Here is a 27396-nt window from a genome sequence, read left to right as displayed (position 1 = left end):
AATGTGAGGCGCGGCGAGCCGCTGCGCACCGACGCTCGCTCGCTCGCCGGCTCGCGCGCGCGAAGGGCGGCGACCCCTCTTGGACGCACGGACGGTCGGCCGCGCCCCGCGCTCCGGGGGTCCCGGCTCTCGCCCTCGCGCGCGCCCCCGTGCCCTCCCGGTGCCCTCCAGCGCGCCGGCGGGACCATGAAGAAGTTCTCTCGGATGCCCAAGTCGGAGGGCAGCGGCGGCGGCGGGGCGGCGGCTGGCGGGGCCGCGGGCGCCGGGCTCGGCGGCGGCTTCGCGGGCTCGTCCATGGGGGTCCGGGTGTTCGCCGTCGGCCGCTACCAGGTCACCCTGGAGGAGTCGCTGGCCGAAGGTACGGGCGCGGCGGGAGGCAGGTGAGGGAGGCCGGGGTGTGGCGAGGCGGCTGGAGAGAGGCTGGGGCTCGGGGCCGCCGGCGGCCGCGGTGCGGGCACGGTTGCCTGCCTAGGAGTTTCAAATCGTTTGCTGTTCTTTCTTCCCTGGCGCGAGGAGAGAAACACAAGACGTCCCAGTAAGTGATGTGGTGTCGTGATTGGACCCGTGACTCATTAGAGGGTCAGATGGAGCCGTGCTGGGACGCTGCTTTGCCAGCTGTGGCTCTGGCGGGCGTCCTGCGTTGCTCTCGGGTCCAAGTCCCCGCGACACGCAGGGCAGTGGACCTCGCTGGGGTTTGTTTCTGCTGAAACCCCAAACAGCGGGACTCCCAAACCCCTGTGTATATGGCTGTATGTGTGCAGATGATGATGATGATGATGATGATGATGATGATGATGATGATGTGTGTGTGGGTGTGTTGGTTGGTTGGCACGGTCTCCAGATTCAGTGAAGTGGTTGCTTGGGGGTGGGGTGGAGGAGTAAACTTGAAGTGCGTTTATCTTTGTTGCTTAGAATCATTTTCCCGGGACAAGGTCCTGTTTTTGTCCTCCCAGTGTGTCACTTTGTTATTACATTGAAAGGCGAAGTGGAACAGTTTAACTTTCTCTTGTGAGGTTTTCGGTGGCTCTTTTATTGTCTGAGAGATGTTATGACAGCAGGTAAAAGTCTAGATAAAAAAGGAAAAGTTTACTCCGTGTTAAAAGTCCATGTGAAAAACATGTTTGACTTTAGTTTTGTATTTCTGGTGTAATTGGCTTGTAGAAAATACTTTCTGAGTTGGAAAAAATCCATAAGAAGTATTTCTTGTTGATAAATACATGACATTTTAAAATAAGGTGAAGAAATAGTTTTTATTTCTGTAGGGATTATAAAACTGTAGGGAGAAGTCTTGATATTCTGATTTGCTAGTTAAGCTGTTGGCATGGTTTGGAAACACAAGACAGATTCCACTTGTAGTCTTTAAATTCCACGAACAATAGGAAACCAGTGTGAGAAAAAGCTGAGGGATTCTGTCTGTAAAATAAGGGCGTGTGTCATGGTTTTGCAAGCCAGTGCTCGGATTAACCACCCTTTCGGAGCCTTGGTGAAGTGGAGGGAAGGATCGCCAGATTTTCAGAAGACTGTGAATGGTGTTGATCCATCTGCTACATTGCAAACTTGGCTGGCTCTTGATTCCATGGGAATTTTCAGGTGTTGGCTAAGCTAGGCTGCAGGTGTTGAGCATTGGTGGCTGTTAACTCAGTGTGCGTTCTGCTGCTCAGTCCTTCACTGAAGTGTACCTTGAGCAGTGATGCCCTCCTCATTGAATTTCAGTTAAGACTTTTAGTTAGTATTAAGAAAGCACCAACATTTCACCAGTAGACTGCAAATTTCAACCTAGCCCTATCTTACTGCACACTCAGTCACGAAATACTGACATCACTGCTGTAGTGTTTGTGTGTGTGTGTGGTAGTAGAGATTGATGGCAGGCCACTCCAGACTTTTTACCTTTTAAAACTTTGAGACAGAGTCCTGTTAGGCAAACCTTGAATTTTCCATTCTCTTGCTTCAGCCTTCCAGTGCTGGGATGGCACACAGGTTGTTAGTACCGTGAATGGCTTCCACTGGCCTTTGCTTTAAGTGTTCATGTTTGTTCTTCGTGTGTACCTGTTTGTGTGTCTGTGGGTGCATGTATGTGTACACTTGTTTGTGGAACGGTGTTAAGTGTCTTCCTCATTGCTTTTCACCATTTTGAGACCTTGAACCCTGAGCTCATATATTTACCTAGGCTGGCTAGCCCGTGAGCTCCAAGAATCCCCCCCCCCTTTTTTTTTTCCTTCCAGCATTGGGGTTACAGAAGAAGGCCACACAGTGCTTAGCTTTTACATGGAAATCGGGGTTCTGAATTTAGGTCCTGATGATTGCTTGACAAGCACTTTACCTTTTGATTTCTGCCTCATTAAAATTTATTTCATTAATTGGGGGCCATGATGGTGGTGTTCTTTAATCCCAGGCAAGTGGATCTCTGTGTTCAAGGCCAGCCTGGTTTACATAAGTAGTTCCAAGACAGCAGGACTACAAAGACACTGACTCAAAAAGAAAACAAAACAAAAACATCAAAAAATCCAAAATACCTACTTATTTACTTACCTGTTTGGTTTTAATGAGTGATCAAGTGCTAGGTGGGAACAAAGGTTGAAGACATCCCTGTGAAGGATGGAGTTTCCTGTGATTTCACTCTGACGCTTGGGACCAGGTTTAAATCTCTGGAAGCCAGGGTCGGCCCTGGCTTCCTTCCTGTGTGCAGTTCTTCCCTTTCTAGAGCACATAATTGGAGTAATACTTTTGTTACTTTCAGTGAGTCTGCAAGTTTAAGCACAAATCTGGTTCACATTTAAATGTGGTTAATCAGTAGTGACAGATTTGCTTGTCATTTGAGGTGAGTGTGTGAAGACTTCCATTCAGAGTGACCCCTTGTCTCCGTCGTACTCCGGGTAGTTAGCTGTGTTCCCGAAGTCAGAATGAACACTGGCCTATCAGATACTGCATCACTGTTTCAAGGGGAAGTGGAGGGTTAGATGGCAGTAAGCCCTGGCTGATTTATATGTGTGCCTTGTCCTGTGTGTGCTTGTGTTTAAAGACACCGTATTTAATGTGTATTAGTAATTCATCAGCACATCATTACCTCTAACTCAGGTCACAATGAAGATGATCTAACACGTTTTCTTTGTAGGAGAATCCTAGCCTCTTGCACTTGTGAACTCTAGGTTGTAGTGTGCTCGGGAACCATTTTACAGACAATAAAAAGCAAATGAGAAAAAGATCATACTACACTCGCCTGGGAAGAACACTTACAGTATGAGAGCTAAAATAAGAACGTGCAAGTAAAAAGATTCAGTTTTCACCTGTGTGTCCACCTGTAAATGACCATCGGAGTGCCAAGAATAGTGATTGGGGGATTAAAGTAAATTTTAGCAAGTTGACAAGGTGAGAAAGCGATGTGGAATGCTGAAATGACGATCAGCTATTGTCATACACATGTGTTCATGGATTTGTGTACTTCAGTTACAGTCAAAGCATTAGGGCTGCACGCTTGTATGTATTAAACTGTTGATGTCGTTTCCTCAGTGAAACATTTTGTATTGTTGTCTTCCAAGTCAAGCATGTATATTCATGAAATGCTGGTAACCCCCAACCCCCTTTAGTTTCTATTAAAAGTTTGGAGGACTGATACCATAGTAAGGTATTTCCTTGTGTTTTCTCAGAAATGATTCAGTTTCTGGAGTTGAACTGGTCCTGACTTTGAGCTTTAAAATGTGGCTGTGTCACATGCTAATGTTAGCCTGAAACAGCATCCATTTGACAAGCACAAGTGATTCAGTGCAGCCTTTAGGCTTTTATTAAAAGGTAGGACTAGTTTGTTCATCTGTTCATGCAAAAGAAGGGTTTTAATGCTAGTGTAGGGAATTTGAAAGCAGTTAGAATTCGTGTTTGTTCAGTTTTGTTTTTTGAGACAGGACCTTATGTAGCCCTGGCTCATGTACATAAGCCCTGGCTTATGTAGCAAGCCTCAAAACTTGCTGAGTAGCTCAGCCTCAAAACTTGCTCGCACCTCCTAAAGCGCTGGGATTGTAAGCCTGTGGCACACTATGCTCAAGTTGGTTCTTGATTGTGGTGATTTTTTCCGCCTACATATTTCATGTGCAGAATGGCCTTAAAGGGGATGACAGTGGTTGAACACTGATGATGTGCTGAGATAATTAATCTCAAGGTTATACCTGGACTGTGTGGGAATGACACTGAGTGTGAGAGATCTGCTGACATGGATATGGGGTTTATGCCTGTCAGTGGTTGGAGGCGGGAAATTCGGATTCTGTAAATGGAACTTAGTAATTTCTCAACATTAACTGCTTGGAGTGGGCGAATGCGTCTAGATTGAATGTTAACTTCCCCTCACTGTTAGTTTTTAGGAATGGTACACTAATGTTGCAGGAAATGATGATGTTAAATATCTTACCTGAAGAAATCATCTTTGACTACCCAGCGACTTAAGCTAATGTTCCCAAGAGAGGACAGGAAGGACGGAGGGGAGAATTTCACAGAAATCTCAACCGTTGTTGCATTCCACGTCATTGTACTAAGCATTCCTCACCCAATGAATGCAGCCGTTCTCTAATCCGGAGTAACATGGGAGACAATCGTTAAACAAGCAAAAATCCCTTGGGTAATGTGGTTAAAAGTGGAGAGAAAGCTTATGGTCTTAGAATAATGAAGTTTAGGGAACTGAGAAGAGCCTTTTGGCATTTTAGCAGAATCCAAAGAGCAGGACGTGATGAATAGGTGAGACGTGAAGATGGGCCAGGAGGGAGCAGCCCCTGTGTGAAAGAAGGCTTTCAGGAGCTGAAAAGTGCTCAGAGCAGCGGACCATGGCAGTGGCCCAGGTTGAAGAGGCCCACACGGGCCGTGATGATGGGTCACGTTGAATAGGGCTCCAAGGTGATGCTAAGGAGGGTACCAGGCTCTGCATGTCAGGCTGAGTTTGGGTTTTATATGAAATGTAGTAGGAAGATATTGAGCAATGTAAACTGGTGCACTCTGATTTACCTTTGATTACGTAGATTGCTAGATAGAGAATGGTTGAGAATATGTAAATTACAATGATTAAAAATGACAGTGAAAGTGAAGATTAGAATGTTCAGTGTTCGAATGCAAGGGTCTTGGAGGGTTGTGCAGAGGCTGAGAATGAAGGGTCAACATGACTTGCTAATGCAGCTCCTGGGTGGAGGTAGCATTTGCTAAGCTAAGTACAGTGCAGATATGGGCGAGGTATTGGGAGGCTACGGAACAGTTTCAGATTTGGTGAGTTGATGTGTGTGAGAGGACATGCCTAGTGGAACTTGGGTATGTGGTCTGAGGCTGGGTACTGCCTGGGCCTAGAGATAGGGTCTGGCTGTTAAAAGAAGCCTGAGGAGAGGCTGGGCATCCGGAGACAGAAAGGGCTTATGGGTAAACTCTGTAGAACATTGGTCCAAACCAAAAACATTTTTTTAATAAATTTTTTATTTTATTTTATTTTTAATTACACTTTATTTACTTTGTATCCCCCTTCTAGTTCCCTCCCTCCTCCCCTCCCAATCCCTCCCTTCCTTCCAAACCAAAAACATTTTTAAAAGCAGTTTTTTTTCACTGACTTACTTTCTGAGTGCGCATGCCTGTGCCACAGTGCACATGTGGAGGCCAGAGAACAGCTTGTAGAACTCAGCTCTCTCCTACCATCTTGGCTCCAGGATGGAACCAGGGCATCAGGCTTGGCAAGGGCTCCCTTACCTGCTGAGCCATCTTGCCAGCACCTTGCCTTAAAATGTTTCAATGCACCAGAATTATTTGGAGAACTTGATTAAGACTTTGAGGTTGCTTCTCTCGTCTCAGTTCGTATGTCTGGCCAAGGCCCGTTACCGTTGCTGCAGCATCTGGATCCACTCCTTAGAGCTATGGATTTAGAACAAGCAGAGCAGACTGAGACAGGGTTAGACACAGGTGTGCATTGATGCCTGGCGACCTGGGCTCTTGCAAGGAGGGGACTGGAGTTGGGCTTACTTGATCCATTTCTTGGCCTGGCATTCATAGCTGTTCGTGCTCCTCGGCCCATCTGTACAGTTTTGCCCCTGGACTCTGCTCTAGCCTCAGTGTACTCCACTTCCTGTTAGTCTGTGACTCACTCCTGGGTTTGCCTGTAACTGCACTCTGTGTAATCCCTGCTCCCTAACTAATGGTTATGCTAGCTTCTTCCTGCCTATGGATACTTGTGGCCATTTGCTTCTTTCTGTTGTGTCACACTCAGTCTTTTGTTTTGAAATGTAATTATATTGGCACTTAGAAACACTGAGGTAGTTAATTATTACTGGGCTCTTCCTCCCCTAGGAGATAGTAAACTTTGGGGGACTAGAAACACACACATACTCACTGTCTGGTTTTTTGAGACAGGGTGTCTTTGTGTAGCTTTGGCTGTCCTGGAACTCACTGTGTAGACCAGGCTGGCCTTGAATTCAGAGATTTGACTGCCTTTTCTCCCAAGTGCTGAAATTAAAGGCTTGCACCATCACCACCACCCCGTTAGAGAGACTCCCTCAATTGCTGTTGTATTTACAGGTTGCTGAATTCTTCTTCCAGGGTCATTCAACTATAATGCTGTTTGACTTTTAGAAATAAGCTGTATTTTATTTTATTTTATTTATTATTAATGTAGACGTGAGAGTGCTGCTGCGTGTCATAGCACCTGTGCAGAGGTTAGAGGGGCAACATTTGGGAACTGGCTTTCTCTTCTGTGGAATTGAATTGAAGACTTCAAGGCAAGTGCTATTTACCCACTGAAGGAGCTCACAAAGCCTTGGTTTCTGTTTCAAATCACATGTTTTTAATAGAATTAAAGACCTAATTTCCAAGTTGAAAAGTACCAATGAAGGGTTCTTTATTGGACCATCAAAATCTTTTACTTGGGCCAGGGGACCCAGAATTTTCCACTTTTGTGAAGGCAAGTTAATTCAAAGTGCCATTTCACTTAATCTCTATAAGTTAAAGAATAGCCATGGGGTCTCCTTATAGTCACCTGACTCTAGTGACATCTTTTTCTTTGTTCTACAGATGTGGCTTTTAGAAAGGAAAGCATGGGAAAGGAGCACAGAGAAAGGTCCCTTCTGTGCACCTGTGAGATAGTTTTATGATGTACCTGTGAGTAACGAGTAAGAGGCTAATTCTGTAGCACCCAGTATCCTTGGCTCTTGTCCTCTGGTACACATCCAGCATATATTATTTTTTCTGTGTTAAGTTAAACTCTTAGGGAACGTTTCCTCTCCTCAAGCATGGATTTACTGTATTGGAAGATTAAAAAGGAAATGTGTGCTAGCATCCAGCAGTGCGCTGCATGCCAGAGGTCAGCAAATATGGGCGGAGCTTAGCTTTCTGTTTAGGGTTAAGTTTTTAGTGAGAGCTGATTCCAGAATCGTGATAACCTACGTGCTCCCAGAGCAGGCCCCACATTTATCCTGTCGGTTACTGGTTACTGCGCTGCCTCTGCTGGCCTCTTTATCTTAGGCCACTTAGTCGATATAACTAAGAGAAATGAGTTTTTTGTTTACACTCCAGCTGCTTAAACCGTAGTTCCCCACTGCATGGGTTATATAACTGTGTATGTTTTTCTCTTTCTCTCTCTCTCTCTCTCTCTCTCTGTGTAGGTGTATGTGTGTGAAAAATTTTGGCAATAGTAAAAATCTTCTGAATGACCAAAGACCAAAAATGAATCGAACCTCAAGAGTGTAGTGAATCTGAGGTGCTCTGCCAGCTTGCCTCTGTTGCACTGGGAGTCCCCGCTGCCGTTTCAGTCCTGAGAGGGCATCCCGCCCTGCATAGCGCATGTTGTTTGACCAACAAATGCTGCCTGGAACATCATGGCTCCATCAGAGACTTGAAGTTGCATTGCTTTCACTGAACACAGTTTTCTGCTTGTCTAGAAACACAATTCTTTAATTAGAGAAAAGCAAAGATTTAATATTTTCCTGTTGCCATTTCTCATATCAAATTAGTTTCTGTTTGGATTGTGTTAGATTAGATTAAAAATTATTATTTGAATTGTTGGTTTGAATTTTGTAAAAAAAATGTTTAATGAATTTTGGCTTGGGTCTGGACAGAGTTTCTGACAATTTTTGAAATGGCTTTAAATTTAAGTTTGCCATTTTGCACTGAGTATTATATGAGGCAGTGTTCTCAGCACTGTCGATTACAAAGTGAAAATATCAATCAGCTGAAAAACATTGAAAATACTCTGTGTTCTGCAATATCAAATATTTAGCCAAAAAAATATTTAGCCAAAATCTGATTCCTTATGTATAAACAAATGAGGACACCCATCTCCTTAGTGTGTACATTTGCTTTTATTTTACTAGGTGGGGAGCCATGACTACTGAAGACTCCTTTACATTTCTCTCTAATGGTTAGCAGTAGAGTTTAGTTTGAGTACCTGTCTTGTGTGCTGTGTGCCTGCAGTTGTGACAGGTTCTCATGCAGCAGGGGCTTACAAGTCATGTTCTGATATAACTGGCAGGCAAGACCAGTACATTTCTGCTTTGTTTTTTTACTTATATTGTTACATTTGCCTACAGTGTAGATATCTGTCATTGTGTCCCCTGCTCCCTTGTTGAAATTGGGTATTATCGGAGGCATTTAAAATACAGTTACATTTACAAATCTTTCCTTTCCTTCTGAAATCCATCTGCAACCTTTGGCATGGTATGTGGCAGCTGTCTCTCATATAGCTAACACGTACTCAGTTTTGTTCTGTTCCAATAACATTTTTCTTTATTTTAAAAGTTAGCCCATTTAAGTTTTGGCTTGCAATCATCTTTTACCTCTCACAGTGTTGTGCTCACAGCAGGTATTCAGTGTATTTGTAAAAGACTGAGTATTCACTTAAAAAGTGGCAGAAGGTCTGAAAGTTCCTGTGAGCTGACACAATCACGTTTGACATGTCAGTCCATAGCTGTCGTGTTACAGCTGCTGTTTGTTCCCCCGCCCCTTTCCCTGCTTTCCTACACAGGGTAGGCACGCTCCCATTGAGCCCCAGCCCTGTTTTTATGTCTGTTGGTAGAGACTAAAAGAAGAAGGAACTGAAATAAGCTATTTGATAACAATAATAGTGTAGGTATAGTATTTTCTAGACGGACAAAAACACAGCATGGGATTGTTTTTTGAAGGTTTGGGTTTTTTTTTTTTTCCTGTTTACATGTGTAGTTAATATTTGTTTTCTAGGCTTTTATCAGGTGTGACTTTCAAAATGTTCTTGCTGGAATTCCCTTGACTGGCGTCACTCCACTAAAGTAAATTATTACTGTGGTACAGAAGGAGCTGGCTGGTCCTGACTGGGTGATGTATAACTCTTCTTACTCAAGAACTCTTTTGGAGACTGTTCAGTTGTGGGTGGGTAGTACCAAGCCTTAGGAGACTGGTGGCTGAGAGGGTAGAACATCGGGGAGAAGAAACATTTCTAGCTCTCTTCTAGCAGGCTGCACCGGACTTGCTTACCTTCTGTGTAGATCCTGACTTTGCTCTTAGATTAGGATATAATCTTGGCACAAGGTCAGAGCAGAGCAACTGTGTTTTGTACAGTTTTGTTCATGGTACATCATCATTATCTTGACATTCTTCCGTTCTCTGATTTCTAAAAGAGTTCTGGCACACCCGTTTCTTGCCTAAATGCTAGTTACTTGTTTCCCGCAGGCGGTGTTTGCTAGGCCATTGTTAAGACTGGCTTGGACTTTTTACACAACTGATTTCTTGTGAATGAGATTGTCAGTAGCCTAGATTTACCGTTCATTAAGATACCGATCATTAATATACCCATACTAAAATTGTTAAACAAAATAGTGAAATATTTCACTACGGAATCCTCTAGGAGGTCACTAGCGTTCTGTGGCCTGCATCATAGACTCTGCTGCTGAATGTCAATGTCCCTTCCTTTGTGCAAGAAAAGTGATGGTAGTGATTTGTAACCTGGAGAGTGTGTACTTTGAATGTTTATCAGAATTATGGTAAATACATGTGTTCAGCTGTACATAGCCATTTGATGGTGTCTTCTGTGATTAGTAACAAATTTATAAGGTAGCTAATTGAGTGGATTAAGTTTTTAATCTTAATAGTACAGTGTGATAGTTAATTCGTCCATCCAGCCAAATTCAAATCCTCACAGATAGTGAAACGGAGTGCGAAGTATTTGGCATTAAAAAAAACCTTTTTGTCAAAATACTGTCTATATATTGCAAATGAGAAGCGTCAGACTCTCAACCCAGATGAGTGGTTTTTATTTCTGGTCTAGCAAAGGCAGTGCGATGGTTTTATTTTTGTACTGAGTCTTGGTGGGAAAAGTGTAAGGGGAGAGGAGATTGGGGCTCAGGGTTCCGACAGCGGTCAGACAACCTGTGGCCCCCAGCTTTGTTTCTGGACCTGGTGAGGCAGAGCTGCTCATCTCACAGAAGGCCCTGTGGCCACATACAGCCTTCTGAGCACAGTCCCCGTGCTCACTTCCTCCTCGTGGGCAGGCTCAGCTTCTAGACTATCACCTCCCAAGAATTCACTGAACCACGTGACTATAATCCAGTGGGCTAACCCATGGATGATGTCAGAGCCGTGACTCAGGCACTCCTCAGTGACTTCCAGCTGGCCCAAGGCTTTTTTGAAGTACTTCTTATTCATAATAGAACACTTCTCATCTTTCTTAATGGTGATTTTAGGGTCTGTGCAAGCAGTGCAGACATGGTACCTCAGCCTTTACTCGAGGCTGAAGCAGGAGTATTGCTCAGAATTTGATTGTGAGCTCCCGTCTTAAAAAAAAAATCAAATGGAAAAGTAAAAACCCCTCACAAATTTGGATTTTATTTCTTTTTGTTAAGATTTATTTATTCGTGTATTTTGTGTATGTGAGTGTTCTCTTTTCATGCACATTTGGGAAAGGAATCAGATCCTACTACAGGCAGTTGTGAGCCACCTGTGGTTGCTGGGACTTGAACTCAGTACCTCTGGGACAGCAATTAGTGTTCTTGACTGCTGAACCATCTCTCAAGCTCCTGGAATTAATTTTTTTATTATGTGTTTGTGCTGGTTTTATCCAAAGAAAATGTAGGAAGCACATTTATGAATTTTTTTAAAATTAGATTTTTACTAATCTCTCATGAATGTCTAGAACAAGAAACTTATCTGTACTAGAACAATTTAAGTTTACATCCCAGCACTTGTGTTCTTTTAAATGCTACAGACATTTCAAAAAGGTAATGTTGCTGTGACAAAAGGCCCATAAAGACAGCTTAAGGGAAGTCTTACGTTAGCCTGTGGCTTCAGAGGAGTGTAGTCCATTTCTCTGATACCATTGCTTCTGGGACAACATTGAGACAGCACCGCTTGGCAAAGAGCTCCTGTTGCACAGAGTAGCTCCCGTCATGGTGGACAGGAGCCAGAGAGATAAGGGGAGACCAAAGACCAGTGGTAACTTTTGAAAGCACACCTTCAGAGGCTCGTCCCTCCTGCTGAGAGGTCCACCACCTCTCCAAATGCTGCCAACAGGGGGAAACTGAGTGTGAGGCTTACCCAGTTGGGTGTGTTTCATATTCAAAATTTAGAGCCAGTGTGACTGATGTGAAGTCATGGCTGTTGTTTTTTTCTTTTGGAAAACTAGAGCTAGCCTCCTTTTGGAAATATTCTTAATATTCTGTTAAGTGGAATTAGTATTGTTGGAATAACAATCTTTAAAAAATGCTAGTGCTCCCATGCCTCTCTCCAAGTCCACTGATAGGGGAAGGTCCTCCTCCCCTTCCATCTGATCATAGCCTATCAGGTCTCATCAGGACTGGCTTCATTGTCTTCCTCTGTGGCCTGGCAAGGCTGCTCCCCCATCAGGGGAAGGTGATCAAAGAGCCAGACACTTGAGTCCATGTCAGAGACAGTCCCTGTTCCCTGTACTAGGGAACCCACTTGGATACTGAGCTGCCATGGGAGGAGATGAGGGAGGAACAGTGGGATTGGGAGGGAATAAGAGAGGGGCTACAGCTGGGATACAAAGTGAATAAACTGTAATTAATATAAAAAATAAAAATTAAAAAATAAACAAATAGCAACTAAAAAAATTGCTGGTGCTCCATCAAATTTTTCATAATTTGAACTGATTATTTAATTCAGGTTCCCTTGTTTTTAACTATGAAGTAAGTTAAGTGAAGTAAGTGGTGGAGCCCAGAGCCACACTCACGCTGTTGATTAGAGGGTAGACCTCAGGTCTGACGACGGCCTTAGCCCTGCACCTCCTCTCATAGGCTCCTCCTGCACATAAAGGATAAAGACAAGAACTTGAGAGCTGATGTGAGTGGACTCGAGGACTTCGGTATCTGGGAGACAGCTAGAGTATTAATGCCTGAGGAGTATGGGGTGCAATGTTCCTAATCATTTTTGTCTTGAGTTTCAGAATTAAAGCTTGTTTATTCTTTTTGAAGATCATCAAATTAGGTGCTACATCTTTTGAGACAAGACTGTGATTAATTTGAAAAGTTTAAAGCTTTTCAGTGTATCAGTTGCTTCTTTTATTGCTGTGATAATGTCCTGTGATACTTTTACTCATAATTCCAGTGGGCTAGAGGTCCACAATGGCAGGGAAGGTATTGTAGATAGAGCAGGAAGCAGAGAGATCATCACATCTCTGCTTTCTTAGGAAGCGGGGGTTGGGGAGGGTAGAAGATGAAAGAGCCTGTGCATGAACACACACACACACACACACACACACACACACACACACACACACGGAGGGAGAGAGGGAGGGAAGGAGGGAAAAGGAGAGGGAGGGAGAGAGAAGGGTGAGGCTATAAACTCTCAACCAGCTCCGGCTCCCATACCCTCACTGATATACTTCTTCCAACCAGGGTCCATGTCCTAGAAATTCCATAAGCTTTTCAAACCAGCTAAGGACCAAGGGTTCAGCCTTTGGGGGACATTTCTCATTCAAGCCACCACACCCAGCTTCCTTGACTTTATCTGTTGTCCCAGGTTAGAGAAGTTCTGTCCTAAAGAAATAATGTAGTCGTGATCTTTATGGTAAGTAGTGTAGAACTGCTCCAGTTTTCTCAGCTGAACCCAGCAGAGCAGTACGAAGCACCAATGCTAGGGCTGGGAACGAAAGGGAAGAGATGAAGGATGAGCAGCGCTCCTCTTAAATGGGAATTCCTGGCTCTCCTTTCAGCCCCTGATAACCACTAGCTGTTTCTAGGATTTGACTCATCTCGGCACTTCCCAGAAGTAGAAAGAGACAGCGTTTGGCATTTGTGCTTGCCTTTCTTAACATAGTATCTTCAAGATTTTTCCCTGTACTAGTTTGCATCAGAATTTCATTCTTTTATTTTATTTTTTAAAGGGAGGGAATGAAAATCAAGACCATCTTGCCTAAGCTTCCTAAGTGCTGAGACCACTGACATGGGCCATCAAAACCAGCTCCCCATGCTTTTAAAGACTGATGCTGTTCGATCCACCATGTATTTATATCACAATTGGGTATCTATTCACCTGCTCATGGACATTTGAGTTGTTTCTACCTCAGGCTACAATTGCTGGATACACACACACACACACACACACACACACACACACACACACACACGTTTATCATATACTTGAATCCCTGTTTTTACTATTTTTTGTTTTATGTGCAGAGCTAGAATTGCTAGATCATAAGAGAATTCTGTGCCTACTCTTCTGGAGGTACTGCGATTCTGTTTTTCCTAGTGTTTGTACTGTTTTATCATCCCAGATTTTCAGCATTTTTGTCTCTTCAATATTCATCCATGTTCTGTGCTTGCTGTTAGCATATCCTAATGACATCTCATGGTTTTTGTATATTCCTAATCATTTGTGATTTTGAGCTTTTTTAAAAATTACCTTACTGGCTATTTATGTGTTTCATATCATCAGAAGGCATGAGAAATGCTGTGTAATGATACCTGGGAAATAATTGAGAAAAAGCATTTGAAATCCTGCTTTGTGGAGTATCATTTTTGTTTGAAGGAATGGCTGACAAACTGATTATTCATTTAGATTTGGGTATCTGGCAACCAATTTTCTCAGATGCTGGGGTGAATGTCATTCCTGGAAAACTACTGACAGGTTAGTTATTAATGTAGGAATCTGAACTTTCAAAAGACAATTATAATTTTGGAATATGTGTGTCTGCCATTATAAGGTTGACAGCCTCATTAGTTTAATGGCTGAGGAGACAGGTGATGTTAACAAATGCAATTAAAAAAAATGTGTAACAGAACAGCTGTATAACTCTGAGCTGGTATTTTCTAGTACATGATCTACAAAGGGTATGGTTAACACATGGATATTAAATGTAAAAATACAAAAAGAATTAATGATACCATTTCAGATGCCAGGTTGCGACTGATCTTTAAGAAACAAATTTTCATGTTTTGCTTGAGTTATAAAGAATAAAATAGCCATAGTTTTCTGAAAAGACTATTAAAATAGTCTTTACCTACATGTATGTGAAACTGAACTTTCTTTGTATGTTTCTTTATATGTTTACAGATTTACATGTGCAGATGTGGCACTAGTAAGAACCTCTTGTTCTATACTCTATGTGTGGCAAAACCTTCCCAGGTTAGGAGCGAGTAGCCGCAGGTGTCTGCTGCCTGGTTTGGTCTAATATATATGGTGGACATAAAACAAAGGATTTTAAAGCTTTAATGTTAAAATCTAAAAGACAATATTTCTATCTGTCTTTTTGTCTGTCTGTCTGTCTATCTATCTATCTATCGATCTATCTATCTATCTAAAGATGTTAGCCTAGGAATTCAACTCAACTATTCAATTCAATTCAACTATTAGGTATAGCACCTAATAGTTTTCTAATAATGGTTACATGTTGAAACAAAATTATTTTGTATATATTAGGCCAAATGAAATGTGTTATTAAAATTAATGTTACTAATCTTTTAATGTAACTGTCAGAAAATGTAAAATTGTATGTGACTTACATTGTGTTAGGTGTGTGTTGTTTAGGGCTGACCTGTTGTGCATTGTTGGTTGTATGGACTCCTTAACTTTGCATGATACTGCTTGTTTAGGGTTTACAGTTACTTGCTTCTGTTTTTCTTTTTAGAGGATTTTAATAGTTATTTTTTTCCTTTTCTCTTCTCTCTCTTTTTTAAAATTATGTTCTTAAACGGGTACGGGACAAAAGAAACCTTTCTTTTAATTAATAACTTTAGGTGTTTTTTTGTTATAGTAATGGATAGGTGACCTGTTCAGTCCATTAATTCTAAAAATGACTGTTCCACTGTAGGAAAGAAAATACAGATAAACAGAGAAAAAGTTTTATCTTAGAATAGGGCTAAGTCAAAATATACGCTCCATTCAAGCTTTGTGAATGGGAGTTGTGTGGGGGGGGTTCTGTCCAAGTAGCTGGCCTGGTGTAGCTGTGTTACATTTTAAGAACTGTAGCCTTTGACAGCTGTGCTCCTGAAACTCATGGCTGTATAAACGACCTTGGGTTTGTTACACTGCAGCTCCTGAGTGGGGCTGAGGGCCTGCATTCCTAGCAAGTGCTGAGGTCATGCCAGTGCTTCTGGTATCACAGGCCACATTGTCCTGTATGTCCATGGGTGTGAGCCTTGCCTCCACGCAGTGGAGCCACTGTGAGTATCTCCTTTGTAGTGACATGAATCATAAGTAGATAGGAAGGATCTCACTGTGTAGCCCTGGCTTACCTGGAACTCACAGATCTGCCTGCCTACTCCTCCTGCTTGCTGGATCAGAGGTGTGATAACCAAACCCAGCAACTCCCAGCAACTCCAACACCCTTCAGGCTTGTCTAGGTCTTAAGTCTCAGGTATATTAATTCTGCATTTAGGGCAAGACAAGGTTTATTAGGAATTTCAGGTATTTCCTCAATGTTGGGAGTTTGACATTACATAAAAACTATGCATGAGTGGATTGACATCGACAGGGTAGAGCATACTTTTCTGGGGGCAATCTCTTTCTTTCTCCCCTTCCCCTGACCCTGAAGTGTGGGCAGATGGTAGTAGCATTGTCTTACACTTTTGCTCAGGTTGCTCTGGAAGTTTTCTTTGGTTAGGTCCTGCAACTCTATAAGCTTAGTCACATATGCTTATGTTATAAGTGAATTAACTTTGATCAGTGCAAACATCATGTTGGTTGGTTTTTGAAAGATAATAATTTGCCCCCTTTTGGTTATGTAGTCTTAGATTAAGTCCTAAGAATCAAAGATAAAATGACAATCCCTATTTAGAAATGCCTTGTCTGGATGTTTTTAATGTACTAGTTTCCCCAAATCAAGGGGGAAATCATATTGGTAGAGAAAAACATACTTAAGTCAGAAAGTGTGCATGTTAAAAGAAATTGTATAAATTTAGTGGAAGGAGACAAAGGAGAATGGGGTGTTTTCTGGCAACCCAGCCTGAGCCTCACAGTCTCAGCTTCATTGCGTGGGCTCCTTAGGGTCAGAGACGAAGGCCCAGTTAGGACCCTTGAGGTTACGGAAATAATTGTAAATTGTCAGCTTTATTTTCTTTGCCAGACATTCCCTTCTGTCCTCTTCAAACCCAGACTCCGTCTACCTTTCTCTCTGAATTTGACTAAGATAGCAGGTTCATATACTTGAAATCATACTTTATTTGCCAGTTTGTGATAGGCTATTTCATTTACATGTGCCAAAACACACATAAGAGTTAAAAATGCAACAAGTGTGCCATGGTACTGTTAGGTTTATGTAAGCACATATGAAAAAGAATACAAAAGAGTGAAAAAGCAAAGTTAATGGATTTTACCAAAATGAAGTCATTGTGAAAGCAGATGCTCACTGTGGTGGTGAAAGCCTGTAATGCCAGCACTTGGGTTTTGAAGGTAGAAGGAGCAGGAGTTCAGGGTTGGCTGCGACTGCATGGCAAGTTTAATGCTGGGCTCGGCTCACGGGGTCCTGTCTCTAAAGAAATGGATGGATGAAAGCAGGTAGCGACAAGTTGAGAGTTCCGTTCTTATCCACGGACTAAGGAAACGTTCTCCCTTTCTTTCTTTTTTCTCTTTTAGATAGTCTAATTGTGTAACCCCAGCTGGCTGGGAACTTGCTGTGTAGACCACAGTGGCCGCAGATTCAGAGACCCACTTCCTCCTTCTGTCCAGGTGCTGCCATTAAAGGCATATGCCACCTCACAGGTTACGGGAATAGTTTATAAATGTGGTTACCCATAGAAACCTTTGGCAGTGCTGAAAATGACTTGCTTTATATCCTTTCTTGATTGCTTTCTAAAGCATAAAAAGTTGTTTGGTTGTGGAAAGAAATTGCTTTTAGAAAAACTTAACAATGTTTTTTCCCAGGGGTGACTGTCAGCAGGCAGCCCTTAAGCATACCACTTGAGATGTTTTGGGGAAATAACAGTGAGTTGTCTTACCCAGAGACTTTCACAGAATTTCACTGTGATAATTTCATTATCCAAAAGTGTATGTGACGAATTTTAGGGTAAAATACCTTCTGTAAACTAGCCACACATCATGAAGATACGTGTCTAAGTTGAGTGAGAATTTATGCTTGAGTATTGAATGCTTTGAAGACAAAGCACCCTCTGTTTGTGACACTTGGTTCTGTCTAAAATTTTAATTGTTAAATTTTATTTTATTTTAGAGGTGCTGGGAATCAAACCCAGCATGTACATGTTAGGTAAAGGTTGTACCTCCCAGCTGTACCCTCGTCTTATCTGAAAACCTAAATGTCTCTATGTACTGTGCTTACACAGATAAAAAATGTCAGTGATAGTATTATTGTTTTATATTGGAAACAGAAACTTCTAATGAACTTTCCCGTTCATTGTGATCCCCCCATTTTCCCCGTTAAGTTCATTACTTACTTAAGTGCTCTTGGGTGTTGGGCCTTCCCCGGGAGGATGGTCAGTCCACCAGGGTCACACCATTACTGACTGCCTCTCCCAGCATCTATCAGATGCTAGAAGGTCATCAGGTAGGAGTGGGCCCTCCGGCTTACCTTCCCTGTCCATACTGTAATTTTGTCTGGCTTGAGCCTGGGCAGACCTGTTGATGCTGTCACATCTTCAGTAAGCTCACAGTGCGGCTGCCCCTTTGCGTCTGGAAAACAGTATTTCCTAAGTCATCCATTACGTTAGCTCCTATGGTCTTCCTGCCCCCTCTCCCACAACGATCCCTAGCCTTGTGCTGGAGGGTAATAGACAGATGCGCCATTTAGGGCTGAGCACTCTGCAGCCTCTCGTTCTCTGCATATGGACCTGTTGTAGCTTTTTGCTGATTGCCTTCTGTGAGAAGCAGCTTCTCTGCAGAGTTGAGCAATACAGTGATCTGTAGATAGAATACTAAGTTACTACTAGTTGAATATTCTGTCACTTTAGCAGAATAATGATAGCAGATTCTCCCCTAGTGCCCATCGTCTACCTAGCTACAGGTTCTTGGCCCATTAAGTGCCACAGTTGGGTTCTAGCTCATGGAATGGGTCTTAAATCCAATCAGGACATGGTTGGTTACTCCCAGCAGATACCTACGGCCAATAAGAGACTGGTGAGAAACTAGGAGTTTGGTGCAAGGGTGCAAAGGAAAAGTGTATATACTTGTGGGTGCCTTTTAGAAACTATAACCCATCATCCTTTGGTTTTTTTCTTCTTCCTTCTTTGCTGGGGCTGGATCCCAGAGCTTTGTACACATTTGGTAAACTTTGAAAGTGGTTGAACAGCTAGTTTAACGATGGGGATAAATACATGGGACTGGAATTTAGATAAAGCAGTTGGTTACATATTCAAATTTATATATAAATTAATTGTATGTGAAAAGTCAGTGTAGCTAACATTTATTTTGAGATTGTATTTTAATTACATTTCTCCCTTCTCTTTCCTCTCTCCAAACCTTCCCACATACCCCTTCCCACCCTCCTTCAAATTCACAGGCCTCTATTTCATCAACTGGGTAACTGATTCATATAAATTCATGATTTAAAATCCTGCTCAAATATTTTAGTAGCAGCTGATTTGCATAGTGTCTGTAGACATTTATAACCATCACGATTATATAAAGAATGTTTCTTTTGTCATCCTGTTTTGTGTCTCCGCTCCAGTGCCCTAATTTATGTACAACTACTTTTTTTATTGGTAGAGATTTTGATGTTGATTTTAATATTGAGTGAGTGTGTATGTGTTTAATATACAGAGTCTATCTCAGTATGACTGGCTTTTTAGAAAGAACATTTAGCAGTTTAACAAACTCTAAAACATTCATTCATTCATGCAGTTATTCATTCATTCGTTCATATGTGTATGTGTGTATGCACACATGTGGAAGCCAGAAGAGGCCATTGGAGTCCCTGGGGCTGGAGTTACAGGCTGTTGTGGCCCCATGTAGGTGCCAGCGACAACTCTGTTCCTTTGTAGGAAGCTGGCTGAGCCATCTCACCAGCCACAGTGACTGGCGTTTCTTCAGATGTGCACAAATTGTTTGTAAGGGTGCACGTCGGCCTAATGTGCCTGTCATAGGCTGTGACTAACTCTACCCTGCTGATGTGCTTTGATCAAACTGGTGAGCCACAAATATGCTAGCCAAGTGTGTACCAAAAGAACCTTTTTCTTAGCCGAGTTCCTAGACCACTTGGGTATTGGCAGACTTTTCTTGTTAACCCAGGTTAAACGAAGTCTTCTTTTATCTGCTACTTTTTTTGTCTGTGTTGTTGGAAAGCAGTGATAATATAGGCTGGTTTTTCCTCACCAGTGGGTAGAGGATACATTTAGTCTGAGCTATTAAATTACGCACAGGGATTTGGTATGTGGGATGTGTTCCCCTCTTCCTGACAGATCTGATAAACCACCATATAGAGGGGCTTTCTTTGAAAGGGAAGAAGTATGCAGACTGCTCCTTCAGTCTGAAAGTCTTGTTTGTGTTTAGTAACATCGAGATAAGTATGTTTGAAACACTAGCATGTGCTTTTCTGTAGGTGAACACAGAATTGGTAAGTATGTGTGTGTTTTCTGAGCCAAGGTTTTGGTGTCAGGCCCTGCAGTTTAACAGACAGTGACTCTGCTGATACCTTGGCTCTCGTGGAGGTTTTTCTTGGTACCCTTTTATGAAGTAATTACAGGAGGTGCTGTGTTTACTTGGTACACTTGAGACTGTGTCAGTGCCAGAATAAGCTTTGGCATGTTAGGGCCAGGATAGTGGTAAAAAGGGAGTTAACATATCCTGTTTGTTGTACTTTGTGTCTTCTTCTACATTTAAAAAAAAAAAGTTTATCTTTATTGGGGTGAATGTGAAATACCCACATACCCTGGCCTCTTCATGTACAGTCAGCACACATTGTAGTACTTTCTGTTTGCTAACCTTAGTCTATCACGCGTATTTAACTATCTCAAGAAACAGGGAGTGGAATGTAGTGTGTAGAAGTTATTTAACGTCAGATTAGCTCAGTTTCCAGGTATTCTAAATGAATTTTGCATCCTGGAATCACCTCATGTTAATGTTTTCAGTTGGAATGGCTTAAACTACACAGTACAGTTGTGAGGCAGGACTGGGCATTTTTAGCGCATTGGCTAAAACCTCTTTATAAAAGCACACATGAAGCCATCACATCAGTCCCCAGTCCTACAGAAAACAATAATACAAGAAGGAAAACTTTGAAATAGCTATTTTTTGCCTAGTAAAAATAGTACTTTTATTATAGATTAAACATTTAAAATAAAAATGGCAAGCTCACCCACTATAGTAGTGAACTTCAGATTGAAGGACATTATTTTTGTTCAAGAAATATCAAAAGGTAATAAATGCCAAACTGTTTTTCATATAAGGCTTTGGAGGGTGAATATATTATAAAACTTTAGTATATAATTTCAAAACCTTTTCTACAAAGAATTCCAGTATTTTTTTTAAGGGGAGTAAAAAATATTTTAGGATGGATGTATACGTTTTGTAGCGCTAATTAACTGATCTTTCTTTACCTTGTACTGATGTTTTACCTGTCTGCTTATTTGTCCATCAATTCTCCATATGATGGGTCAGTTCACAGACATCAGGCCTATACAGGACAGCTGTGACACCAAACTGAAAAGTGAAAGAGCTTGAAGTTCTCACCACGCTGGCTGACCTCCTGGTGGAAAGGGAGGCCCACTTCCGAGTAAGACTGGACATCGTCCTCTGTCTGTTCTCTGGGAAGTCCCCAAGTTAGAGTGTCACGCTGTGTATGGTGTATGTGTGTGCTCATGTCAATGTCATAGGTAGCAATAAGTCTTCATTATGAAATAGATACTGGCCGTCTTACTGACCCTCCTCAGGGTCTTTAGCTATTATTTTAAGAATTTTCTCTTAACACTGAAGTAACTTTCCAGTTTGTTTCCTGATTCTATCCTCCATCCTATTAGTCTTCTCAAATGGTGCTTGCTAACTGTCATTTTAGTCTTTCCTTGCTTTGTTTTGGTTTCTTGTCCTATATTACTTTGAAATTATGTGCTTTTCTTATTTCACTACTAGTTAGTTAACAGAGACTACAGTACAAGACTTCAGACAAATGTGAAATTCTTAGAATGCTCTTAATTCATCACTCTTTTTTTAATATTTACTTATTTATTATGCATACAGTGTTCCACCTGCATGTGCACCCGCTTGCCGGAAGAGGGCACCCAGATCTCATAGGTGGTTGTGAGCCACCATGTGGTTGCTGGGAATTGAACTCAGGACCTTTGGATGAGCAGCCAGTGCTCTTAACCTCTGAGCCATCTCTCCAGCCCCCAATTCATCACTCTTGTCTCCTCCTGAGAGAACATGATGTTATTTTCACAGCTCATTAATCTTTATTTTGTAAATAAGATGGTAAACTTATGGCTTTATAAGTCAGTGCTTTTATTTTTATTCTTTTCTTTTGCTTTTTGAGACAGGGTCTCAACCGTGTAGCCTTGGCTGGCCCGGCATTTGCTGTATAGACCAATCTGGCCTTGAATTGGGAGTGGTCCTCCTGCTTCTGCCTCCCAAGTGCTAGACTTGCATATACGTAGTGCATATCCTTATCACTCTAAGGCGGGCAGCAGGTGAGCAAGATGGTGATGAAGAAGGCGCTCAAGCAGTGTGCAGAAAACAGCACTTGCACTTAATGAGCATGCAAAACAGAAAGCCCTTTTTTACCTCAGAAGACAAGCAGCTGCTGAGGATAGGGGAAGAAAAGCCATGTGCATTCCACATCACCACTGCCAGTGAACACTTCCTATTCTGCCAGCTTTGTGCACTGTAAATCGTTGCTTCTGATCTGTTTGTAGTCTTCTTTGTTTTTCAGATTTCTAGACTACCTACACTAGAACACCATTCAACACATCCATAGTACATGCTCTTAAGTGCCAAGCCAGCGACACAGTAGGTGGAACAGAGCAAACCACAGGCAGATCATTGAATTACTCATGAGCCTTGTGCACAGAGCTTGAGCACAAGGCAAGTAAAGTAAATACTTCATACAAGACAGCAATAAGTCCCCAGCAGGAAAAAAATTAAAGCAGGGATTGATGGTTCCCTGGAAAATTGTGTTTGAGAATATATTGTGGAGATTTAAAAAAATTAAATGTAGGTGCCTGGGGAAGGTAGAAGGTGGCTGAGTAAAGATGGGAAGGAAGGGAGAAAAGGAGCCTTTACAATCTTAGGCGAGTGCATTCCAGGTAGAACAAAGGAAATGGAAAGGCCCTGACATGAGGGTAGGGACCAGAGAACACAGGCAGAGCCAGATAGTGCAGTCTTCTGTCATGGAGAAGGTAAAACCCTTTCTCACATTTTTCTGACTTCAGTGAAGTAGGAAGCCACAGGAGGGTTATGGATATAGAGGTGACATGATTGGGACCAGCTTTTAATATAGCCAGTGTGTGGAAAATCAAATGAGCATACGATTAGAAGCTGGAAACCGCCCGGAGACTATGATGTCACTTTGATAAAGGTGACATAGTTCTGACTAGGGCAGTGAGGATCTCTGGAAAATGAACTCACACTGTATTTTGAAGGGAGAGTATAAAGGCCTGAAAGACTGAAAGCAAACCAAGAACGCCCCCACCTCTAAAGGAATCACAAACACGGAAGCTAAAGGACACTCAAGCAAGTCAGAATTGCACAGGCATTTAAATTTGAGAGAGAGAATAAAATCAACTGGTTGAGGACTTCATTTGTTGAGAGCGTAAGAATGTATCCCTTGAAACAAAGATACACACCCTTCATCCTTATACTTGCTTGCTTATCCCTTGGCCTCATGCTGATGTAAAATAAGAAATGTAAGCTCTACTTTTTTTTTTTTTTAAAGTTTTATTAATTACACTTTCTTCACTTTGTATTCCCCCATAAACCCCTCCTTCCTCCCCCCCAATCCCACTTTCCCTTCCCCTTCTTCAGGCATGCCCCTCCCCAAGTCCACTGATAGGGGAGGTCCTCCTCTCCTGCCTTCTGATGTTAGTCTATCAGATCTCATCAGGAGTGGCTGCATTGTCATCTTCTGTGGCCTGGTAAGGCTGCTCCCCCCTCGGGGGGGGGGGGGTGATCAAAGAGCAGGCCAATCAGATTATGTCAGAGGCAGTCCCTCTTCCCATTACTATGTAACCCACTTGGACACTAAACTGCCATGGGCTACATTTGCGCAGGGGTTCTAGGTTATCTCCATGCCTGGTACTTGGTTAGAGTATGAGCCTCTGGGAAGACCCCTGTGTTCAAATTTTCTGGTTCTGTTGCTCTCCTTGTGGAGTTCTTGTCCTCTCCAGATCTTACTGTTTCCCACTTCTTTCATAAGATTCTATACACTCTGCCCAACAGTTGGCCATAAGTCTCAGCATCTGCTTTGATAGTCTGCAGGGCAGAACCTTTCAGAGGCCCTCTGTAGCAGGTTCCTAACTTGTTTCCTGTTTTTTTCTCCTCCTCCTCCTCCTCCTCCTCTTCCTCGTCCTCCTCCTCCTTTCCTCCTGCTCTTCCTCCTCCTCCTCCTGCTCTTCCTCCTCCTCTTCCTTCTCCTCCTCCTCCGCCGCCGCTGCCGCCGCCCATCCTTTTTGCCTTTTGGGATGGGGATTGAGCATTTTAGTCAGGGTCCTCCCTCTTGATTAGTTTCTTTAGATGTACAGATTTTAGTAGGTTTATCCTATGTTATATGTCTATATGAGTGAGTATATACCGTGTGCGTTTTTCTGCTTCGGGGACAGCTCACTCAGGATGATCCTTTCCAGGTCCCACCGTTTAACTGCAAATTTCATGATTTCCTTATTTTTCATTGCTGAGTAATATTCCATTGTGTAGATGTACCACAATTTCTGTATCCATTCTTCAGTTGAGGGGCATCTGGGTTGTTTCCAGCTCTGGAAAAAAGCATCTTCAACAAATGGTGCTGGTCTAACTGAATGTCTACATGTAGAAAAATGCAAATAGATCCATACTTATCACCCTGCACAAAACTAAAGTCCAAGTTGATCAAAGACCTCAACATAAAACTAGACACATTAAATCGGTTAGAAGAAAAAGTGGGGAATACCCTTGAACTCATTGGTACAGGAGAAAACTTCCTGAACAGAACATCAACAGCACAGGCTCTAAGAGCAACAATCAATAAATGGGACTTCATGAAACTGAAAAGCTTCTGTAAAGCAAAGGACACCGTCATCAAAACAAAACGAATGCCTACAGACTGGGAAAGAATCTTCACCAACCCTTTATCTGACAGAGGACTCATATCCAGTATATATAAAGAACTAAAGAAGCTGAAAAGCAACAAATCAAGTAAACAGAGCTGAACAGAGAATTCTCCATAGAGGAATATCGAATGGCAGAGAAACACTTAAAGAAATGCTCAACCTCATTAGCCATCAGGGAAATGCAAATCAAAACAACCCTGAGATTTCCCCTTGCACCCATCAGAATGGCCAAGATGAAAAACTCAAGTGACAACACATGCTGGAGAGGTTGTGGAGAAAGGGGAACCCTCCTCCACTGCTGGTGGGAATGTAAACTTGTACAACCACTCTGGAAATCAATCTGGTGCTTTCTCAGACAACTAGGAATAGTGCTTCCTCAAGATCCAGCCATACCACTCCTAGGCATATACCCAAAAGAGGCGCAAGTACACAAAAAGGACATTTGCTCAACCATGTTTGTAGCAGCTTTATTGTAATAGCCAGAAGCTCTACTTTTATGTAACCTTGGTATTTAAATTCTAGTTCTATTGATGGTTATGGTCTTGGAGAACTTGCTGACATTTTCAGTGTTTATTTTATGACTTTTAAGATTTTTATGCTTTTATTTATCGTATTGGGGATTGAGCCTAGAATGTATTGTACTGTTGAGTGTTATCCCTTCAATCCCTTGTATTTTGAGACAGCATCTCCTTATGTAGTCCATGCTGGCTGCCACCACCTGATTGCTGAAATTACTGGTGTGTGCCACTACGTCTGGCTTAGCTTTGTAAAACTTATTTGTGCTACATTTATTTGGTAGAGTGTGATATTTTGATATGTATACAGTGTGAACTTACTAAATCCATCAACTTATTTGACATCTCTCTCTGTCTTTAAGTCCTCCAGTTTAACATTGGATTTTGGAATACATAATAAACATTGCTGGCTGCAGCCATGCTACTTGTCTTATAGATGGAGCTTATTCTTACTATCTAACTACAATTTTGTAGTGATTGGAATTAAGATGGTTTCTAGTCTTTATTTTCAGAAAGCGGAGAAGTGAATACTGAAAATAGGGTATAAGAATTAATTGTGATAATTATGTGAAAGCATATTATGTGGCCTAGTGTTGAAAATTTTCCACAAAGTATGCTAACTCCTTCATTTTGACCATAGAGAATATTTTTGCTTCCAGGATGAAATACCAGTACTTGAAATGATAACTGGTAATTAACTGTCAAATTGAAAGTAGTTCTAGGAAGGAACTGGAAGGCTGCTAATACAATTTGTTATAGTTAAACATGGTTTATGTGAATGAACTTGTATTTGTTTGTTATACTTTGTATACGCCATTAGGAAATAGTCAATATCGAGGAATGAGGACTCAGATTAAATAGAACTACTTCCCAGGAAAATCCATTGATTAATATTAGGTTATTCACTCCACAGATGATTTGAGTGTCAGGCAAGATGATTGGCATTGGTAGTGTTATAGTAAAGGAGGTACACACAGACCTTATTTTTACAAGTATAGAATCCATTAGAGAAGAGTGATCTCAAATATTACCCACGTAAATACTGTGGTGGGTGAAATTGTGTTAGTCCCATTTGTAAGGGCTGCGGACTCAGATGCCTGCAGTACACACAATGGGGAATAAATGGGCCAGCGCATTGAAGTTATAGGGAGTGGAAGTGGCCAAGGTGAACTGCCTGGTATGTGCCCTGGGAAAAGGATCCAGGGCAAGCTGATGGAAACAAGGGTCCCTGTTTATAAAATTTTAGTTAGATTAATAAAAAATCTGATTGCTGTCTGAAGTATTATAGCTTACAAAACATTTGTATAAATATTATTTTGGTTGGAAGTTGTTCATTGTGCATACTCATTTTTCATAGTATCCTGTTACATGGGGGCATTTCTGTCTATGTTTGAGGTAGGATTTCCTGTGGCCCAGCAGGCCTTAAACTGATTCTGTAACTGAGGATGATCTAAAACTACTGGTCCTCCTGCTTTTATTTCTCAAGTTGTTGGGGTTATAGGCACACCTGGCTAAGACTCTTTTTTTTTGCAAAGACTTTACATAGTCCAGTTTAAGCATGCTTCGTCTTTTATGCATAAGGTATTGTGCTTATTAAGTAAAAATTTCTTAAAAATTTGGCAAGGGCATTGTTCTTTCTTGGTTTCTTCATTTGCCTTTTGTTCTTTAATTCTGTTATTTCTAGAAACTTCTATTGGTAATTATATATATATATATATATATATTTTTTTTTTTTTTTTGTTATATTTGTATCTGTATAACTATATGGGTAGTTGTTGGCTCTAAAGTCATTAGACCATGAGATTTATAGGGGAAATAAAATTCCTGGCTCTATCTTGTTAGATTAGCTGCCTGCCTCCTTTCTCAGTGTTTGGTCTGTTTCTCATCTATAAAGTGGAAATAAGTTAAACGCTGTATGTGTCACAGGAATGAAATAAAATATGCCTTCCCCTCAATTCTGATTCATTGCACTTACTGGTAATAGTTCCTTTGGCAAGAATGTAAGTTAGTAATCATTCCTTGTTAGAAAGGGCCTCACTTTTAGGGGAAAGCATTAGATTTGCTGACTTAACCTCGGGCTCTTGTACCAGAGATAAATACTCTATGGGAAGAACTTCTCTGTGCCTCAGTTTGCCTAGACACACATAAGTGCCTTTCCTGCTTAGCTTAAACAGAGCTCCCCTCCCCTCCCCTCCCCTCCCCTCCCCCCCCCCCAATCCCTGCGGGGGAAGGGGGGAGAGGATAACATCACATGTGGTCGTTTGACT

General features: G+C 41.9%; 1 protein-coding gene across 2 annotated transcripts in view; it reads left to right on the top strand.

The window, feature by feature from the left end:
• Positions 1-17: 17 nt before the first annotated feature.
• Bmp2k (BMP2 inducible kinase) overlaps positions 18-27396 on the top strand; it is a 94014-nt gene continuing 66635 nt past the window's right edge. For both annotated transcript variants that reach the window (XM_055594625.1, XM_055594624.1), the window contains exon 1: positions 18-358. In XM_055594625.1, the coding sequence (XP_055450600.1) occupies positions 187-358 (172 nt within the window). In that variant the 5' untranslated portion in view covers positions 18-186. The remainder of the gene's footprint in view (positions 359-27396) is intronic.

Source organism: Psammomys obesus, unplaced genomic scaffold (assembly GCF_907164565.1).
Source record: "Psammomys obesus unplaced genomic scaffold, mPsaObe1.curated_primary_1811, whole genome shotgun sequence".
In the NCBI taxonomy this organism is placed as follows: Eukaryota; Metazoa; Chordata; class Mammalia; order Rodentia; family Muridae; genus Psammomys; species Psammomys obesus.
The sequence above is the reverse complement of the archived record's forward strand: the minus strand, read 5'-3'. Positions and strand labels throughout refer to the sequence as shown.